General features: G+C 39.3%; 1 protein-coding gene across 1 annotated transcript; it reads right to left on the bottom strand.

The window, feature by feature from the left end:
- Positions 1 to 908: 908 nt before the first annotated feature.
- On the bottom strand, positions 909 to 26,167 carry retreg1 (reticulophagy regulator 1). The gene is made up of 9 exons (XM_063462125.1): positions 25,933 to 26,167; positions 24,797 to 24,903; positions 22,553 to 22,583; positions 4,877 to 4,994; positions 4,476 to 4,560; positions 3,988 to 4,110; positions 3,294 to 3,364; positions 2,722 to 2,845; positions 909 to 2,613 (listed from the first exon to the last, which is right to left on the bottom strand). The coding sequence occupies exons 1-9, from the start codon at positions 26,115 to 26,117 to the stop codon at positions 2,108 to 2,110; spliced, it is 1,350 nt and encodes a 449-aa protein (XP_063318195.1). The 5' UTR covers positions 26,118 to 26,167; the 3' UTR covers positions 909 to 2,107.
- Between the last annotated feature and the right edge of the window lie 720 nt (positions 26,168 to 26,887).

Consider the following 26,887-nt stretch of genomic DNA (forward strand, 5'->3'; position numbering starts at 1 on the left):
TGGCCAAGTTTACTGAGGGGCGCAATCAGCTGATGCATTCAGCACTTTTTATGCAATAAAATAATCTTTCTCTTCTTGAGCACATCCAGACAGTTTACAACATAACAGCCCACTACATGCACATCACACCAGGAATCCAATCAGTACGTCTGCAGGGAAAGCAATAGTATGTGCACGAAGGGAAAAAAAATAAGGCGGAGGCTCTGAAGAAGAAATGTCACACTTTTTGGAGACCTTTTGTATTTTCCTCACATCATCTCACAGACTGGATTACTTCATATAGAACTGAGGATAAGCGAAGCCCAAATGTAAGTGAAGGAGACTGTAACATGGAGATTTATTTTCCTGCAGACATGCTGATGGATGTTAGGGTTTCTAATAGCCTTCAGTAAAAAACTGTTATGTTTTTGGTGCGATATTCATGCTGTAACCTGTTATGTAGTAAACTGGTTGTGTTTTGGAAAAGAGAGAATTTTTTTTTTGCATAAAATAGTGCTGATGGCATCTTGCCAATATCTGCTTTGCGAGCTGATTTCACGGCTCCGTACACCCGGCCTGGTGAGGAAAAGCTGGAGTATTGGACTCCAGCTTGTCGGTCTGGGGACTCCAACAGGCTTCACACAGTCCTCATTTATAAAGTGCTTTACAAACCCGAACATTACGGCTAACAGATGAATTTTCCTGTTTGGTGCAGCTAGCCAAACAGCAACCAGCCACTTCCTGCAAAAGAGACAGACAGAGTGGACAGTATATCCTCAGTTTCTTAACATCAAACTCATTGTTGCAGCCAGGGACAGCACAAAAGTGATCTTAGACTGATTCTTAGTTTTAGTATCATTATTTTTCCTCTGAGCTATCAATTCTGTCACTAGTTAGCTAATATAAACTACTGTAAGTCTATTAGCCGCAACCAACGAAATGACCACATGACGTCATGTTCTGTACTGACAGAAGATGGCGCCAACCATGTTTTTAAAACTTTAACTTTAAGCACTTATTTCTTAAATCCAGCTTCACAGACAGTTTTAAATCTATGCATATATCGAGCAGGGCTCAATAGTGTAGATTAGCCTTTATTTATTTAGCATTTCATGCCCCCTTTAATAAAGGCGACTTAAACCTTGCTGTGACTTGACTCACAGGCATAATTAAATGTCTAATTTCTCTCAGCTCTATGTGAAGAACCAACTCAAGGAGTAGTACTGGAGTAGTATGTCACAAGATTTGAGTCTTACGGGAAGTCAGTATTCATCTTAATGTCCCCACTTTTTTAAGCTTTAAACTACTTTGTTAGGTTCAGCAAAGTTTGGGTTAAAACAGACGTTTCATTGTAAACTAAATTCCGAGCTCCTCTTTTGTTTCTTGGATTATCAGTTTGAGGAATCCTGTCTCACATAAAAATTATGACTGGCTTTGTGATAAGTTAGATTTAAATAAATAACATTTTCCCATTGCAACATTAATGAGAATGCAAATTAGATTTATAGGAACCCAATATATTTTAGGTGCAGGGCTGGAGGTGCATACTGTAGGTTTACCTTCCTGCAACTTAAGAATAACAAATCATATTATAAACCAGCATTTGTAAAATGGAAAGAGATATTCTAGTGAGAGTTTTGTACTACACTAGTTTTGCACACTTGCCACATAGCGACACTGTTACCTGAAAACTACGTCTAAGTCAATTCAGTGTTAATTTGAAATCCATATAAAGCCTTATAAACGTGAGTGACCAGCCTCCACCTGATTGATAGACTGACCAGCTGCAGTCCTAATGGCATGCTGGACCAGCAAATAATAAAAGTATAAATTTAAAAAATCCATATGCCTGTTTTCAGATGAGCATGGATCTTTCATTAGTTACTGAAATCATCTTAGAGGCCTCAGTTTGGTCAGCCATTATTAGGGTATATGGTGTGGTCTCAGCTTTGGGCTACTCTGGTTCGATTAAAAAAAGACAGCACTATCTGATCAGGTCTGTAGATGTTTGCTTAACAGGAAGAAGCTAAATTGAAACTCTGTGTTCTCACAGCTCTATAAAGTTGCCTCCCCTCCACATGTCCTCTGGAAACCACACCTCACCATCTGCTTTCAAACTTTTCATCCGTCAGTGGCGTTTAAGGAGTTTGGACAAGAAGCCAGAAGAGGCGGGATTGTCGGTCTGCACCTCCTCTTTGGCTTTGGCCTTCTCCTCTCCAAGGCCAAGCTCCCCCTCCAGTTGCTCCAACTCTGACTGGTCCAGCAGCTCAAAGTCCTCCACCTCGCTGTCCGACTCCTCGGTCAGCTCCAGCAGCCTGCTCGATTCTGTGAGTCTCGCCCGCTTGGGGTCTTCAGTTGGCGTCATGAAGCTGACCGCTGCTTCTATTCTCTCCTGGATGGCAGCTGTGACTGCAGCGGTGATAACTTCGCCTGCCATCTGGTTGACCAAATCGAGGGCATTGGTGGACTGGTCTTGAGGTTCGTGCTTGGATTTGATTGGATCCTGGAGCCGAGTTGGAGGTGAAGCAAGGCTGAGGCTGAGGTCATCGTCGTCGTCGCCATTGGTGGTCATGCCATTATCAAGTGAAGGGAATTCAGGCAGGCCACCAATGAACGGTTCTTCTCTGTCAAGGTCTGATCAAAGTGGCCCCGACACAAAAAGGAAGAAACACCAGTTACCTAAATATGTGAGACACGAAGTAGCTCTCTGCGTCAGTCAGAAGAGCATCAAATGAAACTTACCTTCTGAGTTCTCAGTCTGTGGTGTGTGTCCCTCTGACAGGTTGAAAGTACCATTGTCTGTCCATGTGACATCTGACACCTCTGTGTCCGAGACAGACATCTCTTTACACACTGTGGAGTCGAGCTGGGGGAGAGAGACACACGCAGACATCAGATTTTATAGTGCAAACCCAGATCTGAGCTGGTAATTGGTTGACTCAGACAAAGTGGTGACATCCGGGACTAAAAGATGAAGCCACATAACAACTAAGTGCATGAAACTGCAGAATCCTGAAGTCACTTGAGGCTTACAAGGCATACAACATATTCTTTCTGCATTACATTCATTACATTTGCACAGTGATTTGAACACTCTAATAGTGAGCGTGACAGGGAAGTGCACTCAGTGAATTCAACCAGCAGCTCAGTGTTTGGCATGAGGAGAAAAACTTTAAAGCATTTCTTGCCATTGAATTTGTCCCATGCTGACGATGGTGATGTGGATCATGTGTACTGAATTTTACTAGCTTTAACTGGATGCTATCAGTCAACAGAGGCATGATTAGATTAAGATGAGAAGATGATTAGCCAACCTTTGGAAACATAGAGGAGAGGTCTGACTCAATGCCTTCTTTCTCATTCTGAGCCTGCAGGAGTCGCTTTTCTGAAAGAAAAAAAAAGAAAAGAAAAACATGGATAAGACTGACTTAGTTCTCTGGCAAAATACTGGATAAAAAAGGTAAACTGCTTTTTACATGATAACAAATCTTTTTAATGTTTACTCACTATTTAAATATGCATTTTTATTAAAAATCTACTCTACATTCAGTGTTCATTTCTACAATAGTTCCTACATGCTATGCAGCATTTCACAATAATATCAAATCTAGGTCAAGCTGTGACCTCAATGTCAATTTACCTGCACACTTGACTTTGGATCAAATGAAAAAAACAACAAAAAAACCCACCATCACCGTTGCAATGGTAGGTCTTAATGAACTGCAGAGCAGAAACGACACACCCTTACATTATGCTTGTTATGTGTTGTTGAGATATATGGCTCATATTGCATATGCCAAAGGTAACATTTAGCAGTTGCAACAAAACTTCAGTTAAAGTTTTTAAAGATTTGTTCTGGTTTGGTCTGCATGATAGAAAAATAAAGGTCATATAAGTTTGCAGCAGTTTGGCAGGTGGTTGTCCACATGGTAAACCACATGGTAAGTCACTTCCTGATCTCATGTACTCGTTTGGATAATAAGTAAAAACAAATTGCATGATATTTACCGTGGTTCTCTTTGATTTTCTGAAAAAACTCCCCGATGCCAAAGTCCAGCTTCTGCAGAACTGGCTCCAGCCACGAGCTGATGTCATGAGATGAAATCAGAGGCCACAGAAAGACACCCAACACTTCACAGAGAAAAAAACAATGTCAGCTTATTTTGCAGAATAAAATGTGTTCAGCAAGCTCAAATTCAGCATGCGATATTCATCATATGTGTTGTTTAACTTGTGTTGTCCTCGGGATTCCCATATACTTGTTTGCCATTCACCTAGGGACCATTTTTGGCCCGAGGACAACACAAGGGTTACATCAAGATGTAGGCTCTTTAATAATCATTATTTATTTGCTAATTATTGCACTAATTAACGGTATACCGATGACACACCGCTATTGCACTCAATTTGGTGAAATAACTCTCAGAAACCAGACAAAAAATGTGATTTTCAGTTGATAACTTGACCTTTTGTTGAGCAAATCTTTGAGGACTCACCTAGAATATATGAGATAATGATCCCTGGAATGTAGCGTCCTAAGACAGCAAAGAAAGTGCACACACTGCAAACCAGCAGGCAAAACTAAAACAGAGAGGCAAAAACAAAGATAATTTTTTGCTGTCAGTTACAAACTAAACTCCCCCTCAACAGTAAACTGTTTTAGTATTTGTGTTTTTACAGATATGCAAAATCCCCCCCGGCTTCAGCTTCAGACACAAAGTAGAGACAGTGAAGTTATAAAGCAAATAGGTATTTTCCAACAATGCTGAATGGTAGAATTGTTTTATACAGATTTCTATAATTTATTAACTCATTCTTATACTAAATATATATATATATACAGTATACATATATGCTTTGTTTATGACAAACGTCAGGTATGTCGTCTCTGCCTCACCTTGCCTGGGTTTTGCTTTTTGAAAGCTGATGTCTCTTGCAGGAAGAGTCTGAGGGAGTCAGTAAGCTGAGGTCCGACCCCAGTCCGGCTGTCCTGGCCTGAATCAATGATCTCCCAGCTATAAAGAGACAAAGACAGAGGAATGTTAATTAAATTGAAGATAACACTCCTGACTGTGCTTGAAACAATGGGCCTCTAAAATGGAAATTCGGAGGTCTAATGATGCTGATGGTACTCTGCCAAACAAAATAGCCACCATAATTTAGACATTAAAGGCTAAAATTGTCATGGTCGTGGGTCTGTTGCCCAGAGTTCTGTGTTTTTTAAGTTTTCTAGTTCTGTTGCATTTCTTGCTTTAGTCTGTTTTCATAGTCCCCTCCAATAAATTGACTGGACTAGATCATGCTGACACACTTTACGGTGACTCCGCATTAAAAATAGGACCAGCATTTAACAAACTAAGAAGGGGATTACATTGCTGTCAGAGGCTTGAAATTCTGCTTCGTTGAGGGTCATTGATAAATTTTAGTCCAAGTAAAAAGCCACTCCAATGCAAATGTCATTGTCTAAATTAGGAAGCCTACAATAACATTGGCACGATGACTGTGCAGACAGGTGTGGGATGGGAATAGGGACGTGAAACTGGTTTCCATGCTGTGGCACTGCTGGGAATTCTGGGCCACCTGATGATTTATAAAACTTTCCGCTCCAGGATGGGAGTTCCCAAACATCACCTCCTATTTAAGCTCCACTATCAGCCCCTCGTGTTCTCTTCAGATATAAAACAGCTATGAAAGGCACAGGTGTGGCTCGTGTGTAGGTCATGTGTGATAAATAGATATGAGTATGAGGCAGCTATTGTCATCTTTCCTCTCTTAGCTACTTTCAGTTCCCCAGGCTGTAACGCAATGCGGCAGTAATATTAGTAAAGCTAAAATGTGATAAATGAGCATCTACTAGTGTATAATGTAACACTAGAAACATCTATCACCAGGACAGTGATTCCAGAAAGATCACCTCTGAATGGCTCAAAAACAAAGAAAAGGATTTTGTAATGGCCTAGTCAAGATCTGGACTTAAATCAGATTGATGTGCTTTCTCACGACCTCAAACAGGAAGCAAAATACTACTTCTAGAGCTGTTTAGCCTACTATCTTCTCATGAATATGATGGAAATAAATAGCAAAAATTTGCAGAAAGAAAATCATAAATCCGGACCCAGTTATTACAAAAATCTCAAAGTCGGTGCGAGCAGTCTCTTACACGAAAATATACCTATGAAATGTGATCACTCTGCAGAAGAAAGCATCAGTCTACCCTGCACCTTTGTCTCGTCGTTGTCGAAGTTTATTCTGGTCTCCTTTTTGGTTTACTTCTTGTTTTATTTTAAAGGTTAGGTCTTCATATTTTTTTTCTATGTTTCTGCTTCCTTCCTTTGGTATTTGCCCTGTCCTCTTTAGTGTTTGATTAAATTCACCTGTAGCTTGTTACCTTTGTTTTCCTGCTGTCTATTTAGCCTACCGACTCATTTCCCAGATTGTTGTTATTGCCTCTCTCTCATCCAACCTAAAATAAACAAGAGTATTTCAAGTTCAAACATAAATCCATAGTGTACTAAGAGAAATTTCTACTGTTGTTCAGACCAAATTAATCTGTCATTGTCAGTGTAAAAGCTGGAAATGTCTCAACCATGTTCCTCATATTAAATATCCCACTTTATCTAGCTGAGGATGGAAACTACATGTCCTGTGGTTGCAGCTGTCCTGGAAACAGCTGGTGGGAAATGGTGATGGGGCTCAGGTTACTACAGCAGCTAGACAGGTTTCCACCAGTTAACCAACAAATGTTGGCTTCATATCAAAATACTGACAGTTTTGTAGACTGTGTTACATTTTACACAGAACCTAACTCCTTTCTGAGTCTGATTTAATCTCAGTGAATGACTGATGCAGTAAACAGTGTGGAAGGGGAAGCTTAACAAATACAAGTAGGATCACTACTGTAGCCCGGTGGCTCTGCAGCGTTAGGCAGTTTAAGGCCACGTTTACCTCCAATGACTTACGCTGAAAGTCTGTCACTAATAATATGAGCTTGTTCTTTCTTTCTGAGTGCAACTTGATTCAAATTTTACCAGCACATACTGATAAAGGGACTGGACATTTGCATTAAAAAATAAATAAATAAATTACTTCCAGCAAGGTCTGATTTAATGTGGTATTTCTGACGGCTCCCAGATTTATCCCTATTCTTGGCAGGTCTTTAGGAAAAGCTTATTCAGCCTAAGTATTGCAAATTAGCATTTGCTGGCAGCTGCTAATACTGGAAACGATCTTCACCAAGGTTGGTTTTCTCCTTTCCTTGCACAGCTTTTAAATCCACATTCACAGTTTCCTCTGTCTACTGTCTCACAAACAGAGCATTAAACTAACTAAACTTGACTACTAAGGTGATTTAACTGATACCATCCTATGCATGCAACTGGTAAATCTCATATGGTGAAAGGCTGCTTACAGTTGCTGCACTTCTGCAAGCCACTTTGCAGCCCATCTTCTGCCCATAACCTAATTATTTTGCTTACTAACACAATCAGTGCCATGTCTGCAGTCATCTCCATTTTTCTTTCATCCCTGACCAGCATTAAAGATGGACTCTACCAATTCATTGTTATATTTACTTTTATTACACTGTCCGACCCAACACAGATCATTTGCATTGACTCAAAATGATAATCCAAATTGTCTGTATAAATTTGTAATCTGCTACGATCCAAAAACACCCTGTATTTGTGTTGAAAAAGAGAAACTGTTTTAGTTCAACCATAGAAATTAAACAGTCAGAACTTATCAGTTAAACTTCCACTTTATCTACAACTCAGTCCAATTCTCCCTCCCCACAATCATGCTTCAGTTTGGCACCTAGGCCACGAGAAGCGACAGTATCTCATTTACACCCACCTGACCCACACACCCAGCCTTGTCTCACATAACCCTGATGACAAAAACTCAACCTGCTGATCCCCTCTCGACTTCCAGCGCCCTGTAGGAGTTTGCTTTCCAGGCAAGATGGTGTGCTGAACATGTGACAGTAAAACTGCAAAGCAATTATAGCAACATGGATGGGCTGACAAGGTAAGAATTTATCCATTCCACGAAAGCCAGACATCTCCCTAGAAAGACATGCAGCACTTCTGTAAAGTTTCACCACATTTGTTTGTTTGAGCTTGTTGCTTGGTAATTTCTTTGGCAAATCCAGCTTTACAGCTGACACAGAGGCCTCTTGGATGTGATGCGATCCAGTGCCATATGGATGATTGCTTGTTCTGAAATTAGTAAATCCCATTTAGTTTTCCATCCAGCTTAACTTTTACAGTAATATTTGCATCAGCTGAGAAATGAATGCACATTCAGCAGATGTTTTGACCTACTTTGATTTTGACTTTTCTGGTGGGGGTCACCAGACAGACAAACCTTCTGCTCATGGGATTTTCTTAATTCTGTTGTTGCATTAAGGCTGAAGAAGGGAAGCTAGGTGTGATTTTGCCTCACTATATTCCTTCTAAATACATGCTAAAATCTTAAAATCTGTTCATTAACACTTGTTAACACTACCCTTTATATTCACCTCATCATCTTCATTGCAATCATGACATAAGAAGTGAAGGAACAAACCAAAACGCTTTCAAAGAAATGCTAAAATCTACCCATTTCTCTGAGCAGAGTAACACACGTGGTGTTTTGATCGTTGACTTTTCACGTTAAAAAGTAAGCTGGTGGCAAGTAGCCATCTTTCATCCTCATTTATATATACTGACAGGCGACTTTAATAACATTGTTCGATTTTTATCAAGATGACCAATCAGACTTGTTTATGCAGACATTGCACCAGAGCGCACCAACAACCCATACTCCTTGAGGCAGCCTTGGAGCTCAAGCAGACTTGGAAAACGTGTGATTGGATCGGCAGCTGCCCCCATTCACGTCCACAACCGAGTGGACCAACCAACAGCAATGATGTCAGTAAACACACCACAAAATCTCAATGGGAATGGAAAAAAAACACATTTCAAGACATTGACCCAACCTTCAACTCCCCCAAAACTTATCAAAAGTATGAATATTGGGTTTATGTTTACATTTCTTGGTAGCCTCTGTCTGCAAGATTTTCCAGTGAATTACGTCTCACCAGTTTCTGACTTTAGATTTAACCAAAAAGTGTTTGCACAACTTAAAGGAAAGTAATAATCAACTTTCAACATGTGCATTCTCAAAACTCCTGCCCCATGCTCTCTGGATACTTATTGAGAAAAGACTATATCATGTTTCATTGCCCCAGACTCTTACACACCACCACTGAGCACCGTTATCCACTGGTGGGTCATTATTAGTCACATGTATGAAGGATTCAGGCAAGAGTCCAATAGAAACTAAAAGGCCAATTTCCACTGAAAACTTCACAAGCAGCTGGGGAATGAAGATAGAACCATCACATGAGCAGCTGTTGAGCAAATATCATTTTTTACACAATGAGTAAGCTCTGAAACAACAGGAAACAGAAAAAGCAGCACGTCTGAGCCTCTAACAAGCCCGGTGACGGCAGTTTAAAAATAGAAAGACAAACAATGCAAAGAATGGCGGCAAAAACATCTCAGCTCTTCACTTGTGACTGGGAAGGAGGGGTTTACTGATGCTTTGCCCCCCCCCCCCCCCCCCACAGATATTTACCACAGAAAACCTGACTCTGACGCAACTAATACCTGATTATGTTCTGCGTAGAGACACACAGATAAAAAGACTGATATTAACAGAGTGAGAAATCAGAATCCCAGCTGATGGAGTTTACAGTTAATGCCTTCGTGAAAGGGCAGTCTGCATGTGTCTGCGTAAGAAGCCAAAACAAACAAGTTATATAAGAAACCAGTGTAACAGACAGACATGGCCCAATGACACAACTTTTCAAAGTTCATCTGTTCTGTGGTGCTTCTTTATTCAGACTGACATCAAAAGTTGAATGTATTATAAATTTAATAATTCTAGTATGATCTAACTTTACGTTGAGATTCTTTATTAAGTTCAAGTCACCCTCCCAACCCCCCAAAGATAAAAAAATGTTTTCAGTTTTTCTTTAAAGTACTTGAGCTTGTTCAGTTAAAAGTGCTACATCATCTCCTTCATTTCTGCCAAAAATAAAAAATAAATCTCAGATCCATGTGTTTTCAAGCCAACAATAAAGGGACAAATACAACCAAAATTGTCCAAATATCTGCATGTTTCCAACTGTAAAAACAGCTAAATTATTTCTATTGGATCTGGGTGAGCAGACCAGACAAGTCATTGCTCCTTAAATCTATTCTAGCTTCCTCTCCAGGACACAAATTTGTACCTCAATCCTGCCCCATGGTCTTCAGGAGACATCTCAAGGTCTTCGGGCACCTTCAGAGGGCTAAATGGTGCAAATAAAACAGCCAGGTAAAAACTGGATCACGGTTGATGGTAGAAAAAAAGAAACACCTAATTTAAATTTTTTCCAGTTGTTACAAAATGCAAACCTAGGCTTGAGGTAAACTCAGCTTTTAAGTGTGACACACTGCACGAGAGCAGCTTCTGTTTATCCTCAATGAAGCCCCGCTTGGAGTATTTCAAGTGACCCCGTCTAAAAATAACCGAGTCACACTACATTCCATCCGGCAGCCATCAGGAGTACAGAGGGACGGGGTTGGGTTAGGTTGTGCTGGTTTGGATGCGGTTGGGTGGGGTGGGGGGCAACAACAACAGCCTGTATCAACAACACCGATCCCACAACAACGGTCTCCTAAACACACCTGCTCATGTTTCAGTGACATGCACTGGACAAACAGATGAGCGTGTTAATCGATGCTGTCAAAACTTTTAGCTGAAGGGAAAGTCTGACGCTTGTCATGGCCTTTTCCTTTCAGCATTGTGTGGGCCTTTCTATCACTTATGGACAAACAGTTTCCCCCCTTTTGTATTTGTCTGGGTGTTTAACCCAAGAGGCAACATCCAGGAGTCAAAAGAAGTTCATGTAAAGACCACTTCAGGATGGCTCCAAAGACAAGACGTTACTGTAGAAACGTGTTTATGGTGTAGTACAAAAAAATTATTTTGACCGATTTATTATAGCTTTGACTGACGCAGAAAGGTGTAGCTGTCAGCCAGCTTCACCTGAACTGGACTTCTTAACCGTGTTTATGCTATTTGTACCTTTTCTTATTTTCGTATTTTTATGGAATTATCATAAAAATAATATGCTTACTTTGTAGTATAGACAAAAACAGAGAGATGCCAACAGGTAAAGGTTATCCAGATACAGTTTTGGCAACAACTTTGGTTAATTTTCTTCTTAAAAACATTCAACTTGGTAAACTACTTTTAAGAGGAAAAGCAACAAAGTTTGGATGTAATCACTGTTATTCTTTATACATGACTTAATCACATCACTTGACTGTGATGAAACACTCTGCTGGTTTATTGTGCTGTTTTTACTCCAGCTGACCCCAGGTCCAATCAGAGCGGGCACCCTGAAACACACCCACTCCATCCCAAGCGATCTGATTGGTTCAAGTGCTCCCTGTCACGTCTGAATCTGTTCCGGCAGTGTGGAAACAGCTGAGTCACTCACACACACACATGCACAGTAAGTAATTAGGCACACATTACACTCAGGTTTCACAACCCTTAAGAAACTTTGCAGTTGTTGTGGGAACACAGAGTAGCACAGCACTGAGTCTTTCCTCGAAGCCAACGCCGCAAACACAAATTGTATGAGTCGCATGACGTTCGTCTACATCTATAAGCACCATCATTTAAACACACAAATGGCACTGACATGATGCTTGACCAACAGTTCTTTCATTTTCCCAATAACAGTTTTATTGCATTTGGCATTAGTTTACATTCTGTAACTCTTGACTCCACAAATCCACAAAGCTGGAATAATTTAAAACACCTGTGTGTGTGTGTGCTGGGCTTTTTTAAAGCTGATCACTGGATAGTTCTCATATTTATATTATGATAAACCTGAGAAACAAAAAAAATCCTATTGAAGCAATCACAGTTATCTCTCTGTTTTGGTTCTATGTTCTGCTGTGTGGCTCAGGCTGACTTGTGTTATTGACCTTCCAGGTGCAGCAGGAAGCAGGTTTTACCAAATAAGCTATTACACCCACTAAGCACCAAACAGCAGACAGGCACACGTAAATGTCAGCTGTTAAAGTAAACAGCAACAACAGCTTCAACTCTTCTGGGAAGGCTTTCCACAAGGTTTAGGAGTGTTTATGGGAGTTTTTTTCCAGAAGCACATTTGTGAGGTCAGATACTGATGTTCAACCTGGCCTTCTCACAGTCTCTGCTCTATTTCATCTAGAGGCATTCTATCAGGTTGAGGTCAGGACCCTGTGGAGGCCAGTCACGTTTTCCCACACCAAACTTGCTCATCCATGTCTTTTTTGACATGTTGGAACAGGAAGAGGCCATCCCCAAATTGTCCAAATTGTCTTGGTATGCTGAAGAGTTCCTTCCGCTGGAAATAAGGGGGCGAGTCCAACTCCTGAAGAACCACCCCACAACACTCTCCTGGTAACCGCCAACCCCAGATTCATCCTTTAGATTGCCAGAAGGAGAAGCATGATTTGCGACTCCAGAAAGCACATCTGCACTGCTCCAGAGGCCAGTGGTGGCGTGCTTTATATCACTGCATCTGACGCTTTGCATTGCACTCAGTGATGTAAGGCTTGGATGCAGAAGCTCGGCCATGGAAAAGCATCCCATGAAGATCTCTATGCACTGTTCTTGAGCTAATCTGAAGGCTGTTTGAAGTTCAGAGGTCTGTAGCAACTGAATTTGCAGAAAGGTGACAAACTCTGTGGACTATGTACCTCAGCATTCGCTGACCCTGTTCAATGATTTTACGTGGTGTACCACTTCATGGCTGAGTTGCTGTTGTTCGTAATCGCTTCCGCTTTGTTATAATGCCAATAACTTTTAGCAGAGAGGAAATTTCGCAACTGGACTTGTTTTGCAGGTATCATGGTTCCACTCTGGAATCCACTGAGCTCCTGAGAGCAACCCATTCTTCCACAAATGTTTGTAGAAGCAGTCTGCCTGCCTGCTTGATTTTTAAATACCTGTGGCCATGGAAGTGATTGGAACATTTGAATTCGGTGATTTGGATTTGTGAGTGAATACTTTTGGCATGTATGTGTTTGTTCCTCAGGAGTTAGTGGAGACCACACGAGAGTGAAAAGGAAACTAACATTCACATTCACACAACATGACTCAAAATAAATGCCAACTTTTACTTACATTACTTGCAACATTGTTTTTTCAGTGATCAACACCCCTCCCATGCCCCCCTCCACAAACACACACACACACACACACACGTAGATATACGTGGCTGGCTCACACTCCCCAGCTGTCAGCTCACATTTTGGGTCAGCACCTAATCTCCTGCAAGCCTTTGCCTGAGACGTGCTCTGTGCCTGATGTACAATTACCCACGAGACAGCTCTGACAGACAACAGCAGGTGGCAACAACACAATCCCATCCTGCCAGCCAAATGCCACAGAGACAGATAGAGAGAGGAGTACAAGACAGACTGTGGAAGTGTAGATATGCAAATAATGGCAAAAGAAATCTGAAACAATCCAAGCTCCCAACATAAATAGATAACTTTACTGCAAAAATTTAGTGCGAGACCTAAGCTCCACACTACAGCCAAAAATAAAGCCAACATATCAGTGCTAAAAAGTGCAGTTCCTCTAACGGCCACTTGAGGCTGTGCCAAAGTACATCAATCCCCACAAGACTGCTGAAATTACTAATTTCACTGCAGAAACAAACATATTTAAAGTTTGATTAAAAAAAACATTGAAAAAAACTCTTTTAGTATTTTATGCCCTCAATTCAACTGCACAGTGGAAAATATTTTTATAACTCTACTTTTTTGGATTTGTTTAAAAAGCTGGCATCTTGAAATGAGAGCTGTGGTGACTTTGATGCACGTATCTGGAGTCTGGGAACTAGCCAGTTCAAGAAGTTGGTGATCCAATTATGGATCTCCAATTATTTATTAGTCTGATACTTAGCACAAATTAGCAGCTATCTTCATGATCTACAATCTCATCCAAATACGGCCACTTCGTAGCTCTAATGAATTCAAGTCCACAAACCAAAAGGTGACGCTGATGTAACTGTTGTACAGTTGGTACAGTTTTGGTCAGACGTTTACTCACATTCATTATGAGGCAGTTGAACCTTGGACACAGCTGCATGTTCCAACAGGAAAATGATCCCAGAAAAACATCACAACTGGTTTTGAAATGGATAAAGTATGCTAACATTAAGCTTCTGGAGTAGTCTTCCCAAAGTCCCGACCTCAACCCTACTGCACATTTGTGGACTTAATTTTATGCTTAAAATTCACATCTGTGCTATGTAAGCAACCAAATTAAATGAATTCTACCAATTCTGCCAAGAGTCACTTGGATGAGTGATGAAACATTTCTCCCATTAAAAAAACTACGTCCAGATGAACAGAATTAACTTTTTGGTAAATATCAGTGGGCATGTATTTATACTTTGACCCTGTGTGGATTAGAGAAAATCCCCCCAAAATGCAAAATTGTGCATCCAATTCTTGTTTTTTAAAGTCGTTAAAGAGGTACGCTGTGCAATCATTCCACCCAGGAATTAGAACAGTTTCAGAAATCATTAAAAGCCCAAAATTAACATGAAATTCATGCACATGAGTGTAACTTCAAGCTACAGCTGTACTTGTCACACTATTAACATTTTTCAACCAAAAGTTGTTGTCATCAGCTCCACTGACTCAAACACTGAATACATAGAAGATAGAAACTGGGTGAAAAAAGTCCAAATGAAGATTACAAGTGGACCTTTATTTATTAATCAGTTTGGTTTTACTTGGACCAAAAATCTTCAATTGGGTGAACTATAACTGAAATGAAACAATTATTATGTCCATGATATTAAAATGCATCTTGTGAGGTTTGTGTCACTTTACTTTCAAGTACAGTGTAAATTGTCCCTGACCTGGACTCACCCAACTATCTGTTATATAACTCAGATGTGTTGCATCCAGCCTGGCGCCCACAAATCCCTGTCACCTCCGCTGAATCCCACAGAACCTTTAGAGCCAGCATCGAGTAACAGACGACCTCCGCCCCTTGCACCACTAACACCATTTGAAATGAGCGTGTAAACCAGCTCACCAATGTGACTCCCCCTTCAACGCCTTCACCACTTGGTCACAAAACAGACTGCCAAATGGGTCATGGCTCAGCACCATTAAACGGGGATCTGAAACTCTGAGAACGTGCAATAAGATATTTCTATTTAATGTATTCCACACCAAAATATTTATTTTTATCATGGTATTTATAAAGAACAATCACTGAATGGTACTTTAATGAACAATTCAAATAAATGGGAACTGTCAGAAAGTACAAAGTAAAAGAACAAAGAATAAACCATGATCAATACCACTAATTCAAAAATTTGATGTCATCGCTTATAGTTTTTTGAATTGCTTGTAAATCCTCACATTTTCTGATTATTTACATAAAGGATGACAGGATTTTCTCTTTGAACTCGACTGTATATTTACCTGTTTTCAGCTCACGCTGAGCAGGTTTATATGTAACTTTATACAAGAAGAAGACCAAGAAGAAAATCTTATGAATTTCCTTTTAAAACACGATCACAAAGCTTTTTCTTTTAAAGATTCTTGCAGCACAAATCATTTACCCTCACCATATGTTTAGCTCCACAGTGACATAAACATATTTCAGGTAACTGGTGACATAAAACTGTAAAGTATTAAATGGTGCTCACTGACAGTTAATGAACACTATAACAAAACAAGAGTCCATAAAACTGATTTGGAAACAGACCAAATCCGACCAGTGAAGGACTGTACAGTAATTATTCTACAGTTACGTATCCTGAAATATTGAATCAAATAATGTTCTTATTTAAAGGGGAATGTGATGGACCGAGCAGTGAAGGAAACTTAGGCACAGGTTAAAGTCAAAAAAATGATTTTTTTATTTAACCCAAAAAACATAAGTGGTTAAATTATGCAAAAAGAATCAAAATCTTGGGCCCATAAAAGAGGTCAAAATAACAAAACTCTACTCAAAGTTGACAACACTACTGATAACTCAAACAAACTGACCTAACTTAACGAGACAAAGGGGAAACTTAAATAGTGGCTGATCAGCCCACAAAAAACACGAGAAGGGGTAAAACACACAAAGCCTAACTAAACCTAACATAATGAACTCCAATTCCCCCCCATGGTCCCGAGTTATGGCATGAACCAATTTGCAGTCTTCCTTTAAAGCTCGCTCCGCCCCTTTTCCACCTTTTGGCTCCTTAATCAAGGGACTGGAGCAGCTGCAACTAAGGTAACTCAGAAAACAAGATTAATCATACATAACAGTGTAAACTAAAATGTGCGCACTTATTTTAGAATGCAGTGTTATGGTTATGTGAATTAACTCTAAACCAAAACCAGTTATTTATTGTCCTGTAAATTAATTCCTGTATTTAAAGAAAGACAAATGTGAATGCAATGTTACTTATAAGCCTCTACTCTAACATGGTGGATATTACCACTGTGTGGCTGTAAGTGCAGCCATCACAGGGAACTATTATTCCTTTTCTTATTTATCCATCCATTATCTTCTGCTTATTCAATAGAGGGTTCAGTGAGTGGGGATATCGAAAGTATGGCGATCTCAGACACACACCTCTGTATGAAAATGCCGAAGTCCCACCCAGCTTCTGTTTAAATGTTCTGTTTATGACGGGCTATACCAAGGCCCAGAATATGATACAAATGAGTATACTGAACTGCCACGCATGAAAAGCTACTCTGGTAGTATAGAGAAATATTATTATGGACTTGGAAATGAGCAACACATACCTTCTTTGAACCTTATTTTCAGATTTTAATGCAGTTTAAATCTATGTTGTTATTTAACAACTTTCCTTCAGTCTGAAAACTTTAGGTCTCAGTTTAACAGCTCGGGTGTCAGATTTTAATGGAAAAATACAAACAGATGACTGGGATCACTATTAGATTAATATTTAATCTTTAAAGTTATGTGTAGAAATTGTAAAGTCACACTGTCGCTTAAACAAACTGAATAATTTATGATTGTGTGCTCAGGCTCCATCCAGTGGCAGAAATAAAAAACTAAGAATATGGATGGAAAGACAATCATGTAAAGAAATGATTCTTGTTTTCTTACAGAGAGGAGAGAAGGGAAAAAACATGCTCATAACTGAGTTCTCTATTGTCAGTAGTACTTTAACGCGATGTACTTTTTTAATATTTCTTCACAACAACTGAACAGTTTTGTAAATAAGTTTGTTTGTTTAGTTCTTCATGAAAATTATGTGAGAAAAATGTCATTCATCCTTAAGCCATCCTTTAAGCTCTAAACACCACGTCCAGAACACCTTACTGTGATTGCAGCCATTCCCCAACTAACTGTGAATGGTACTTATGACCATTGGTCAATGGTGTTTGATCAGTGGTTGTTCATAAATGGTCATGAAAATTTGCATATTAATGATCAAGAAACTGACTTCACAGCCAATTGTTCTAGTTTCAGTCATTGTGTAAATGTACTGTTTATAAAGTTGGGGAAACCTGCAGTCAGCTGAGACTGTAGAAGTCACTTGGACGAGTGACGAAACGTTTCTCCCACTGAAAACGCTACGTCCAGATGAACAGAATCAACCTTTTGGGGTCATCCATCCAGTTTCTTCTACTAATCTAATTCAGATAATGGGGCTGTGAAGCTTATACTATGCTGTCTTAAGGTGAGAGTCAGGGTATGCCTTGAAGAGCTCACCCTCCATCACAGGAGAGACACACAGAGAGACAGACAAGCATTCACACTAACATTCACACCTACAGCAAATTTAGAATCAGTAATTAACCTAACACCATCCATGTCTTTGGACTGTGGGAGGAGGAGCCACAGTACCCGGAGAAAACCCCCGCAAACACAAACACCACACAGAAAGGCCCCAGACTGGATTCAAACCCAGAGTTTGAAAAAATTTTAAAATCAAAAACTTCAAACTGAGATGAGTGTCAGGCTGATTTGTGACAGAAAGACAGCTTTAAGCATGAAGGGAAGGATGGTAGTAAGACCTGCTGTCATGCATGGTTTGGAGACACTGACAAAATGACAGGAGGCAGAGCTAGAGCTGGCAGGTTTAAAGATGCTGGGATTTTCACTGAGAGTCACCAGAATGAGCAAGATTAGAAAGAATAGGTATTTGGACATATCAGGTTGAGGTGTTTTACTGACAAAGTTAGAGAGACAAGGCTGAGATGGTTTGGACCTGTGCAGGGTAGGGACAGTGAAAATGTTGGACAAAGGATTTAAAGATGAAGATGCCAGACAAAAAGAATAGAGAAAGGCCACAGCAAAGATTCATGGGTGTAGCATAGGAGGACAAGCAGATGGTTGGTGTGACAAAAGAGGATGCAAAGGGTGAGATGGAGGTGCATGAACCACTAAGAAGAAGATGAGGTGGAGAAAAACTAAAAATCTGTGTAATCTACAGCACCTGTTTCATGCATGTGTAAAAAATGTGACCTGTTTCTAATAAGAATCTTTTAAGTGAAAAGGCACAAACACGGACTATTAGGTCTAACATCCTCATGTTGGTGTTGTTCCTGGATCAACATAATAATGTTAGTCTGGGAGCATCATTGGATCTGACGAATCACATTGTGTTGTCATATCATTGTGACTTTGGAAAAAAACTGCCGATGTCCACTCAGGAAAAAAATCCAAAAATGGGGTGTTAGGGTCAGGGTTAGGGTTGGAGAATAGGGTGCGATCGCGGTCAGGGTTATGGGCTCAGGTTTACGATTTGGTGTGTGGTGTGAATGTGTTTCCACGTGGCAAAGCTATTACATCACTACAATCTCATTGGTCACTTGTAATGTCAAACCTGGACCAACATTAGCTTTGTTGATCCAGGAACAACATCGACATGATATCAGATCGTGCTTGCTATTAATCTGTTTAGGCATCTCTGATTAGCTAAGTATCAACACTAAGCAGCCAGTCACAAGCTTGCAGTTAGAGGGAGGTTTCAGATCATGAATGCAGCTCTGTTCATAGTAAAGGCATACCCCAGGACATGCAGATTATAGTAATGGTTAATTACAGTTTAATCTGATACCTTCCAGCTGCATGTCCTGTCTTTCAAAAAGAACCAAATTCATTCCATATATTTGCTTTCTGTTGATCAACTAATCTGCTAATTAAGTAGGCATTTGAGTCATGCATCACAAGATACGCGCATGAAGTGCGTCATGAAACTGTAGGTTTCACTGTTTGACAAATCACACAGTTTAGTTTGACACACACAGGAGATATTAGCAGGGGGATTAAATTAGACAGTCATATGTGAGCAATCAGCTCTGCAGGGCTGCAGCTGAGAGTCAGGACGAGGCCCGGCTCTCGCAGAGGACTCAGTCATGCATGATACAGTATGAGAAGCTACACGTCTTTATATACTCGGTGTTAGGAAACCTTCCAGTATATTTACAAGAGATGATTCAAATTTAAGGCAGAGAAGTTGTTTTAGAATCACTGCACATCGGCAGAGCTGAACTGCTTATCCAAACCATGAGCGCCAAGAAAAACAGCTTTTAGAAAGTAACAAATAAAACACGTTCCCATTTTAAATTTGCATCTGCTTTGCTTCTGACAAATCGTGTTTTACCAGCTTTAAATCCAAATGCCTCTGAAATATCCTCAGCACATGCAGACATGTATAAGAAGCATTTCAGAGGTATAAATTGACTCAGAATCTGAAGTTATTTAAGCAGAACATTATATAACCTGTTTTTTGTTTGTTTTTTCACAAGCTTAAGTTTTAGCCTTGGGTCACCTTTAATAACGCACTTAATCGTCTTTAAACTCATTATTTAAATGCACCTTGGATGTTGTAACTGTTCCTTTCCTTGGATTTTGTCCTTTACCTTTGACCTTTTAACTAAGAAAAAAATCACCTTCAAACTACAAACAACTGAATGATGCAGGAAGCAGGACACAGTTGATCAACTGTTAGCGTTAATCCACCAAAACATTAGCTGCAGTAGCAATCTGGGAAGTTGAAGGACAGCCAGTGTCCAGTCTGACTGTTTTGGAATTTTGCATTGTCACATGGACCTCTGTTCGTTGACATTCAGAAAAGTCAAGGCTGCAGTGCATCTGTGAAAGCAGGGATAGCTGCAGAAGTAACTCACCAGAGGCAACAATTTAAAAAACTTTGGAATGAAGGTTTCAATCACTGCCAGGTGCCGATTAATATCAAAGACTACTCAAAAGTTATGAGACCTGAAAATTCAAGTTCTGCAAAAGCTGGATGATTTTAAGTGTTTTGTTAAAGATCTACTACAGCAGCCCATCTAATATGTGAAATAAAATGACTGAAATGGTAAAAGAAACGTCATCTATATCAAAACGCCACCTGGTGCTTTGTGGTCACACAGACTTTTTCTAGGTTTCATTACACAGACAGTATATGAAGCATGGATGTCTTAAATCTCCATTCATGATGAGATGACTAATGAAGTTATGAAGGCTGGTCTGAAAAGGCTGGGATGTTGACAGTGAACACTCAGCTTGAAGCTTCTCAACACAACTCAATTTTTCAAATACAACCTACGAATAATTACTGAAACATGCTGAAGCATTTAATGAGTAGCAGTATAGAATAATGCATCTTCAGCCCAAAGCTCCTGTGTGATTTTGTATTTGTAAAAAATAACCGAGTTCATGGAGTGTGTTTACATGGTCATGCTGCTTGTGAGATTTATCCTGGTTATATCCAGGAAATTACGTCTGCAGAGAAACCTGCTGCAGGTTCCTGTATACATGATAAACACTTGTATCCTGGTTACTGATTAGTGCATGATATTTGCACAAGAACGTGTGACAGCAGCAAACACAAATCAGCAGAAATGGCAGGTGTGACATTTCTGTAACTGTGACTGCAGGCTTTAACTCCTTCACACCCCAGAGACTGAAATCCATTTCCCTAAAAGATTGTTTGTGTTTGTGTTGTACTACTTGGCTTAATCTGCACCTGCACAAGTAGTCAGCAACACACCACCATATTCATGTTTTAAGAAAACAGGGCAATGGGCTCATGTAGTTTTAATGAAGGATATATTTGTCGTGGTCCCTGAGTTTTGAATTTCTTGTGAACTGATGATTCCCCAACCAGGTTTCTTCCTCTTAAAATTAAGTTTTCCTTCCCAACATTGCCAAGTGCTTGTCTCATTGGGGGTCATGTGACATTTGGGGATTCTTTCTAATATTAGAGGGTCTTGACCTTATAGAATAATGCACCTTGAGGCGTTTGTTGTAAATTAGCACCATATGAATAAAAGTGAATTGAATTTTTGTTTTTGAGAATCCACTATGAGCTTTGTTTCCTATTTTTTTGTAATATTAGTGAGTGTTTAGTTTAATATTGATAGAGTTTTTATTCACTTATGTTTACTCTTGTTTATGTTCTACTTTGACAAGGTTCTCTGTGGTTTAATTTTCAATCTTTTCAGTTGTATTTACAACTTTTCAGTTGTATTTAGTTCCCTTTTGCTCCCTACTCTGTTCCAGTCTAATCTCTTTAACTTGTCACGAGACAAAGAAATCAATCAATCAATAACAATCTTGTTTCCCCATTCTGTCACTTCCTGTTTTATTTTGGTATTCGTTGTTCTCTGTGTTCCCTCTGTCTTGTTATGTTTTCGTCAACTGTGTTCTCCACCTTTTTCCATTTCCCTCGTTACCTGTCTGTACTGTCTCAGTCGTCCCTTTGTCCTTTGTCGCATCGCCTACATTGTTATGTCTCGTTGCTCTGTGTTCCCTGAGAATTACATTCCTAGTTATCCCTGGTATTTATATTTCCTGGCTCTGTTCGGTAAATGTTTTGGATTTTTGGACTTTATTTATTTCTTGGTGCTAAAAGCTTTACAGGTTCAGTTTTAATTAAACCTCAGTCTCTGGCATAATATTGTGCATATGTCCAAACTCAAAAAGAGATCATAGCTAGAGGTGATTCATGAATCAACACTGTGTAACGCCACAACACTGCTGCGAGTCGATTCTTTCTTCAGTTGAACAACAGAGTAAGACGTCTGATTACTGAAGCTGATTACATCAACTTGATTTCAGGAGTCACATCCAATTAAACTTTCCTTCATGTGATATCAACAATTTAAGCTGACCAACTTTTTGTTTTTCAGCCAAGATCCTCTTCACCTTTCAGTTTGTGAAAAACAAGTTGTGTCAGACATCGTTTAAATCAGCATCTAAGATCAGATGTGTTTTGAGCAGAAGCTTGATGCAGATATGTTTGTTCTTAATTTCTTTGTTTAAATTAACTTTACTGTCCTATGGATGCCTTCAGGTTCAGGAAGCAATGAATGCCGCAATAGCATCTTCACCAATATGAAGATTTCTTCCTTCAGAGCAGCTCTGCGTCTCTGATATGTTTTAAAATCCAAACACTCCCATTGTAATTTTCACCAAACAAACAACATTAACAAACCTGCACATCACAATCACCTGCACTTAAGTGTCTTACCTTGTTGTCATGCTGTGCCATAAATGAGCTCCTGTGAAAAAAAAAACACAGATGTGTTATTCATCAGCACTCACGCGCTCACACCCACTACAGAAACTGTGGCAAAGAGAGAGCTGAGCCTGAAGGCTTAGCTATTGATTTATTGGATGATCTACATTCCTGCCCTCACCTATCGAGCGGTGACAGTAAGAATATCCCCTAAACCCGGAGAGGTGGTAGAAAATGAATGGATGGAAACAATGAAAAAATGGCTGGAGCAAACTGTAATGTAGTTACCACAAGCTATGATTGGACACTAATGTAATATAACAACCATGTAATAAAATAATGTTAAAAGAAACATAATTTGTAGATGAAATAAATGCTTAACAAAGACCCTTTTCATGTTTCCAACCACAGGTTAATTAGATATAATATTTTTATTGAGTGTTGATATAGTGCTAATGATTACTGTGATTTTATGAAATTATACTTAATGACGTGAAGTATGCAAAAACAGTTTTCTTTAATAGAAGTGTTAGGTAATGTTAATGAAAGTTTTCTACAAAGAGAAAACTATACTGATAACATTAAACTTAAATAACTGCTGACATCAGGAGTCCAATATGTTCAAAGTGTAATTGTGAGCAACAGTCAGGCTGATGAGTCACCATCCGCCATGAAAGATGATGTCTCATCCTTACTCATCGGGCTAATAAGCCAGGATGAAGCTGAAATCACGTAAACATCCGAACCAAATAGATTTGGTTGGTTTCAAAGCAGCCATTTATAACTCTGGTGAGGGAACATCTTGGGTTTAAGCTGAATGGCTTATTTATTTCATTTTAATTTTCCTCTTTATTTGTCAGGGATGGAAAAAATATTAATCTACTAATAAAAAAGATCCACTGTATCAGATTTAGCTGTTAGCTATTTTTCGTCCACAGTCCCTGAAATAGAAATATATAAAAAGAAATCATCAATAAATAAATTATAGTAATAAAAATGCTGTTGACAATTCAACATAATAGACCAAACATTTACCAATTATTTCAAAACCACAGACAGTATCCACATCCCATATATCCACTACGCTCTCTCATAAATATCAAATACATCTAAATAATATATAAAAGCCTTTTTAAAATCTGAGCTCCTCGTTCATTCGATGCGTCTTTTTGTAAATGTTTTATATTCTTGTCAACAGCCCTGTTAGATTATAGGTTTGTGCTACAGCCACATCACAATCCTCCCCTTAAACACTCCCTGGTGCTTCCTTTTTTCTCTGTCTTGTATTTGTTTGGTGCCTCCCCCCCTTGTTTGTCTGTCTGTCTGTCTGTGTTTTTGTTGTGGATGGGTGTGGGCGAGGTCTCCCTTATACCTGGCTCCCAGTTCTGCTCATCCTGCACATCTGCCAACAATCAGCCCCACCCAACCTGTTTTCTCCAACCATTCCGCGCCACAATGCAGTTTCTACCTCAGTAATAACACTTTGAACACCAAATTAGAACTTGCTTGTAGTAAATCTGTTCTAATGTTTCTTATCACAAAGCTTTCTCCATTTTTTCTTCTTCAGGAACATCACCCAGCTGCCCGCCAGTCTGCTTCTCCCTCTGACTACCTCAGCTTCTTACACTCTTATCCCACTAAAACCAGCTTCAACCTCCTTTACACACTATTAAGATCTCTGTACTTGGGTTCCACCTTTACAGTTTTGGTTGTAATAGATCATTCATTCTTTTCTATATTTAGGGTATTTATTGTTTTACATCTTCTAATCTGAGTGTCTGTCGTCTTTTTAATTATCATTACTCCCACAAAGGCCCCGCATACATTATAATGCTATTACTACATCTGCAGCAAAAGTGGTCCTGACAATAATCCGTCCATTTTCTCAAACACTGGATGCGACGCTGCAGCCTGCAACAGCTTTTGGCTCACAGTGACATTACACAAGACTACAGCCTGGCCCTACTTCAGCATCACTTGATGTCTCTGTCACACAATACACAGACTCCTGGGACACAAAGTCATCACTCAAAAGTTTTTAAACTGATTTCAAGCAACTTTTTGTAAAGTACCTTTACACACCTTGTGCGCTTTGACAAACACTTTAGTGTCAGTTGGTCTTTTATCGGTGTCAGTATTTGTATTTAAATGGGTTTCGGGGCAGTTATAACTGAAGATCCAGAGTTATGAGATTAAGGGAAGGCAGTTCCTTACTAGTTATTCTTCTCTTTAATCGACTGATCATTTGGGGGTTACCTGCGGATCTGGACCGAATTACATCTCGGGTGGTGACCGTGATGACCAGCAGGGCCAGGAGGAAAGCCAGGAGGGTGTAGGTCCGAAACGAGCCAAAGGCCACAAACCTGCAGGGAAACAGAACAAAAGTTTCACTCACAGCAGCTCACTCAGGTTGTTGTGATGCACTCCACAGTTTAACTCTGTGGAAGTTTTAGCAGATCAATGTTTATTTTTGTGCTGCAGCTGTTTGTACAAGATGATGAAGCTTTATATTTTGATTTTGGATACATAATTTTACATTCGTGGATGTAAAAAAAAAAAAACTCACCATCTATTGTGGAGCTAAAATATTCTCATATTCTTTTGCTATTATGAAAAAATGACCCTGTGTCAGAATTTTGAGCTTTTCTGCTTTCCTTACTCAAAAAATCAAGATTCAGAATTATAACAGATCTGTGTAACGAAGACTTTATAACATCAATCTATGCTTTTCCTCTTTCAGCACATTAAGCAGAACCACTGCAGCAGTAATATAGCAATGCTGGAATATATAAAAATACTAATACAAACAAAATTAAATGAACACTATTTGGGGTTTTAAATGTTGTTTTAAGTGCTTTTACTGTTGACTAATTATAAATGTAACTCTTATTTTTAGGCCATAAAATACATTTCAAACAATATATTGTAACAGAATGAGAAAAGTGAAATTTGTTTAAACAGACAAACAAAAACTGGACGAATTTTGTCTCATGAAGTCCCAAATTATTGTGATTTATTTTTTTATTTTTTTTGCTCATGGTGGTAGCGGTTTGTTTTGACAATGTCCCTGATACAGACATTGCATACAGAAAAATATAAGAAAAATACAGAAAACAGTGGTAGCTGAGTATTTACAACCCCTTTTTAAAGATCATCATTATTATTATTAGTGTGTGAAGTACAGATGAATTTAAAAGTAACAACGTCAAAGGATTTAAAAGATATAATAGAAAGAAAGGACTAAAGATGAAATAATTACGCCTTTAATGTGGAATTACTAGGATGTCATGATTTTTTAACAGTATATTTAATATTTAACTTAAAGTCATAATTTTTTTTTTTTATTAACAGGAGCTCAGTGCTGTGAGATATCCCTGCGTCATGATGCCTACCCGAACATCGCGTTGGCTGCAGCAAACAGGGCTGAAGTCCTGCATGGTCTCCGCCTCCAGCTGACCAGGCCGGTGAGGCGACACCCTGCGCGGCCGGGAAGGGTCTCCTGATCCCGGCTTGGCGGTCCGCCGGCCGCGGCCACCTGCCCACCTCCGGTGGTTCCTGCTTCCCGGCTCCCCAGCATTGAAAAACGACCGGGGTCCCTCCGCTCTGCCCCTCCGCTCCTTCAGCAGAGAAGGGTGTTAAGCAAAGCGGAGACTTTACTGAGCTATTTCCGATTCTGAGGTTTCAAAATAAGTGTCTCATAACGCATTCACTTTTTGAAAATAGTCTAAATGTTCTTTTTGCAATTAAAACTAATGCGTTTAAATCATACAGTCTTATTAAATTACTTTTTAATCTCAGGAATATATAGTTTACATTATTATTCACAGAGCAAAGATACATAAGTGAAACAAATGCAGTTACAAAACATATGATAACCAATTAAAAAGTAGCATGAAAGTTATTTTTTAAAGAAAATAAAATGAAAATACAAGTAACTCAAAAGTGTGCTTAAGTGCTGTGTTTGAGTAAAAGTAGTGCTGCTCTGGAACAGTGCATGCAAGGGGTGAAATTAAAAGAAAGAAATTAAATGTACAACAATTTTCTATCATTTGTATTAATTTTTCTTATTTTAACCAAAGGGTGGTAACTTTATATTTGAAACCTAGGTTCTAGCTTCTTATAGTTGTAATTAAGCAATCATTAAAATTATTTGCATTTCTTTTTGGCTTATTTTTTTCTGCCTTTATTTTGAAAGACACAATCATCATGCTTCCTGTATAATTGTCTCAACTTAAATCAGCTGCACACTTCAATTCCTGCCTCTTGTGTTGTTGTCGTTCAGGTTGGTGACGTCAGGTGTGTGTGTTCGTGTGTGTACATTTATTGGAGTGTAACATCTTTTGTTTG

This window comes from Pelmatolapia mariae, linkage group LG18 (assembly GCF_036321145.2).
Source record: "Pelmatolapia mariae isolate MD_Pm_ZW linkage group LG18, Pm_UMD_F_2, whole genome shotgun sequence".
NCBI classification, from domain to species: domain Eukaryota; kingdom Metazoa; phylum Chordata; class Actinopteri; order Cichliformes; family Cichlidae; genus Pelmatolapia; species Pelmatolapia mariae.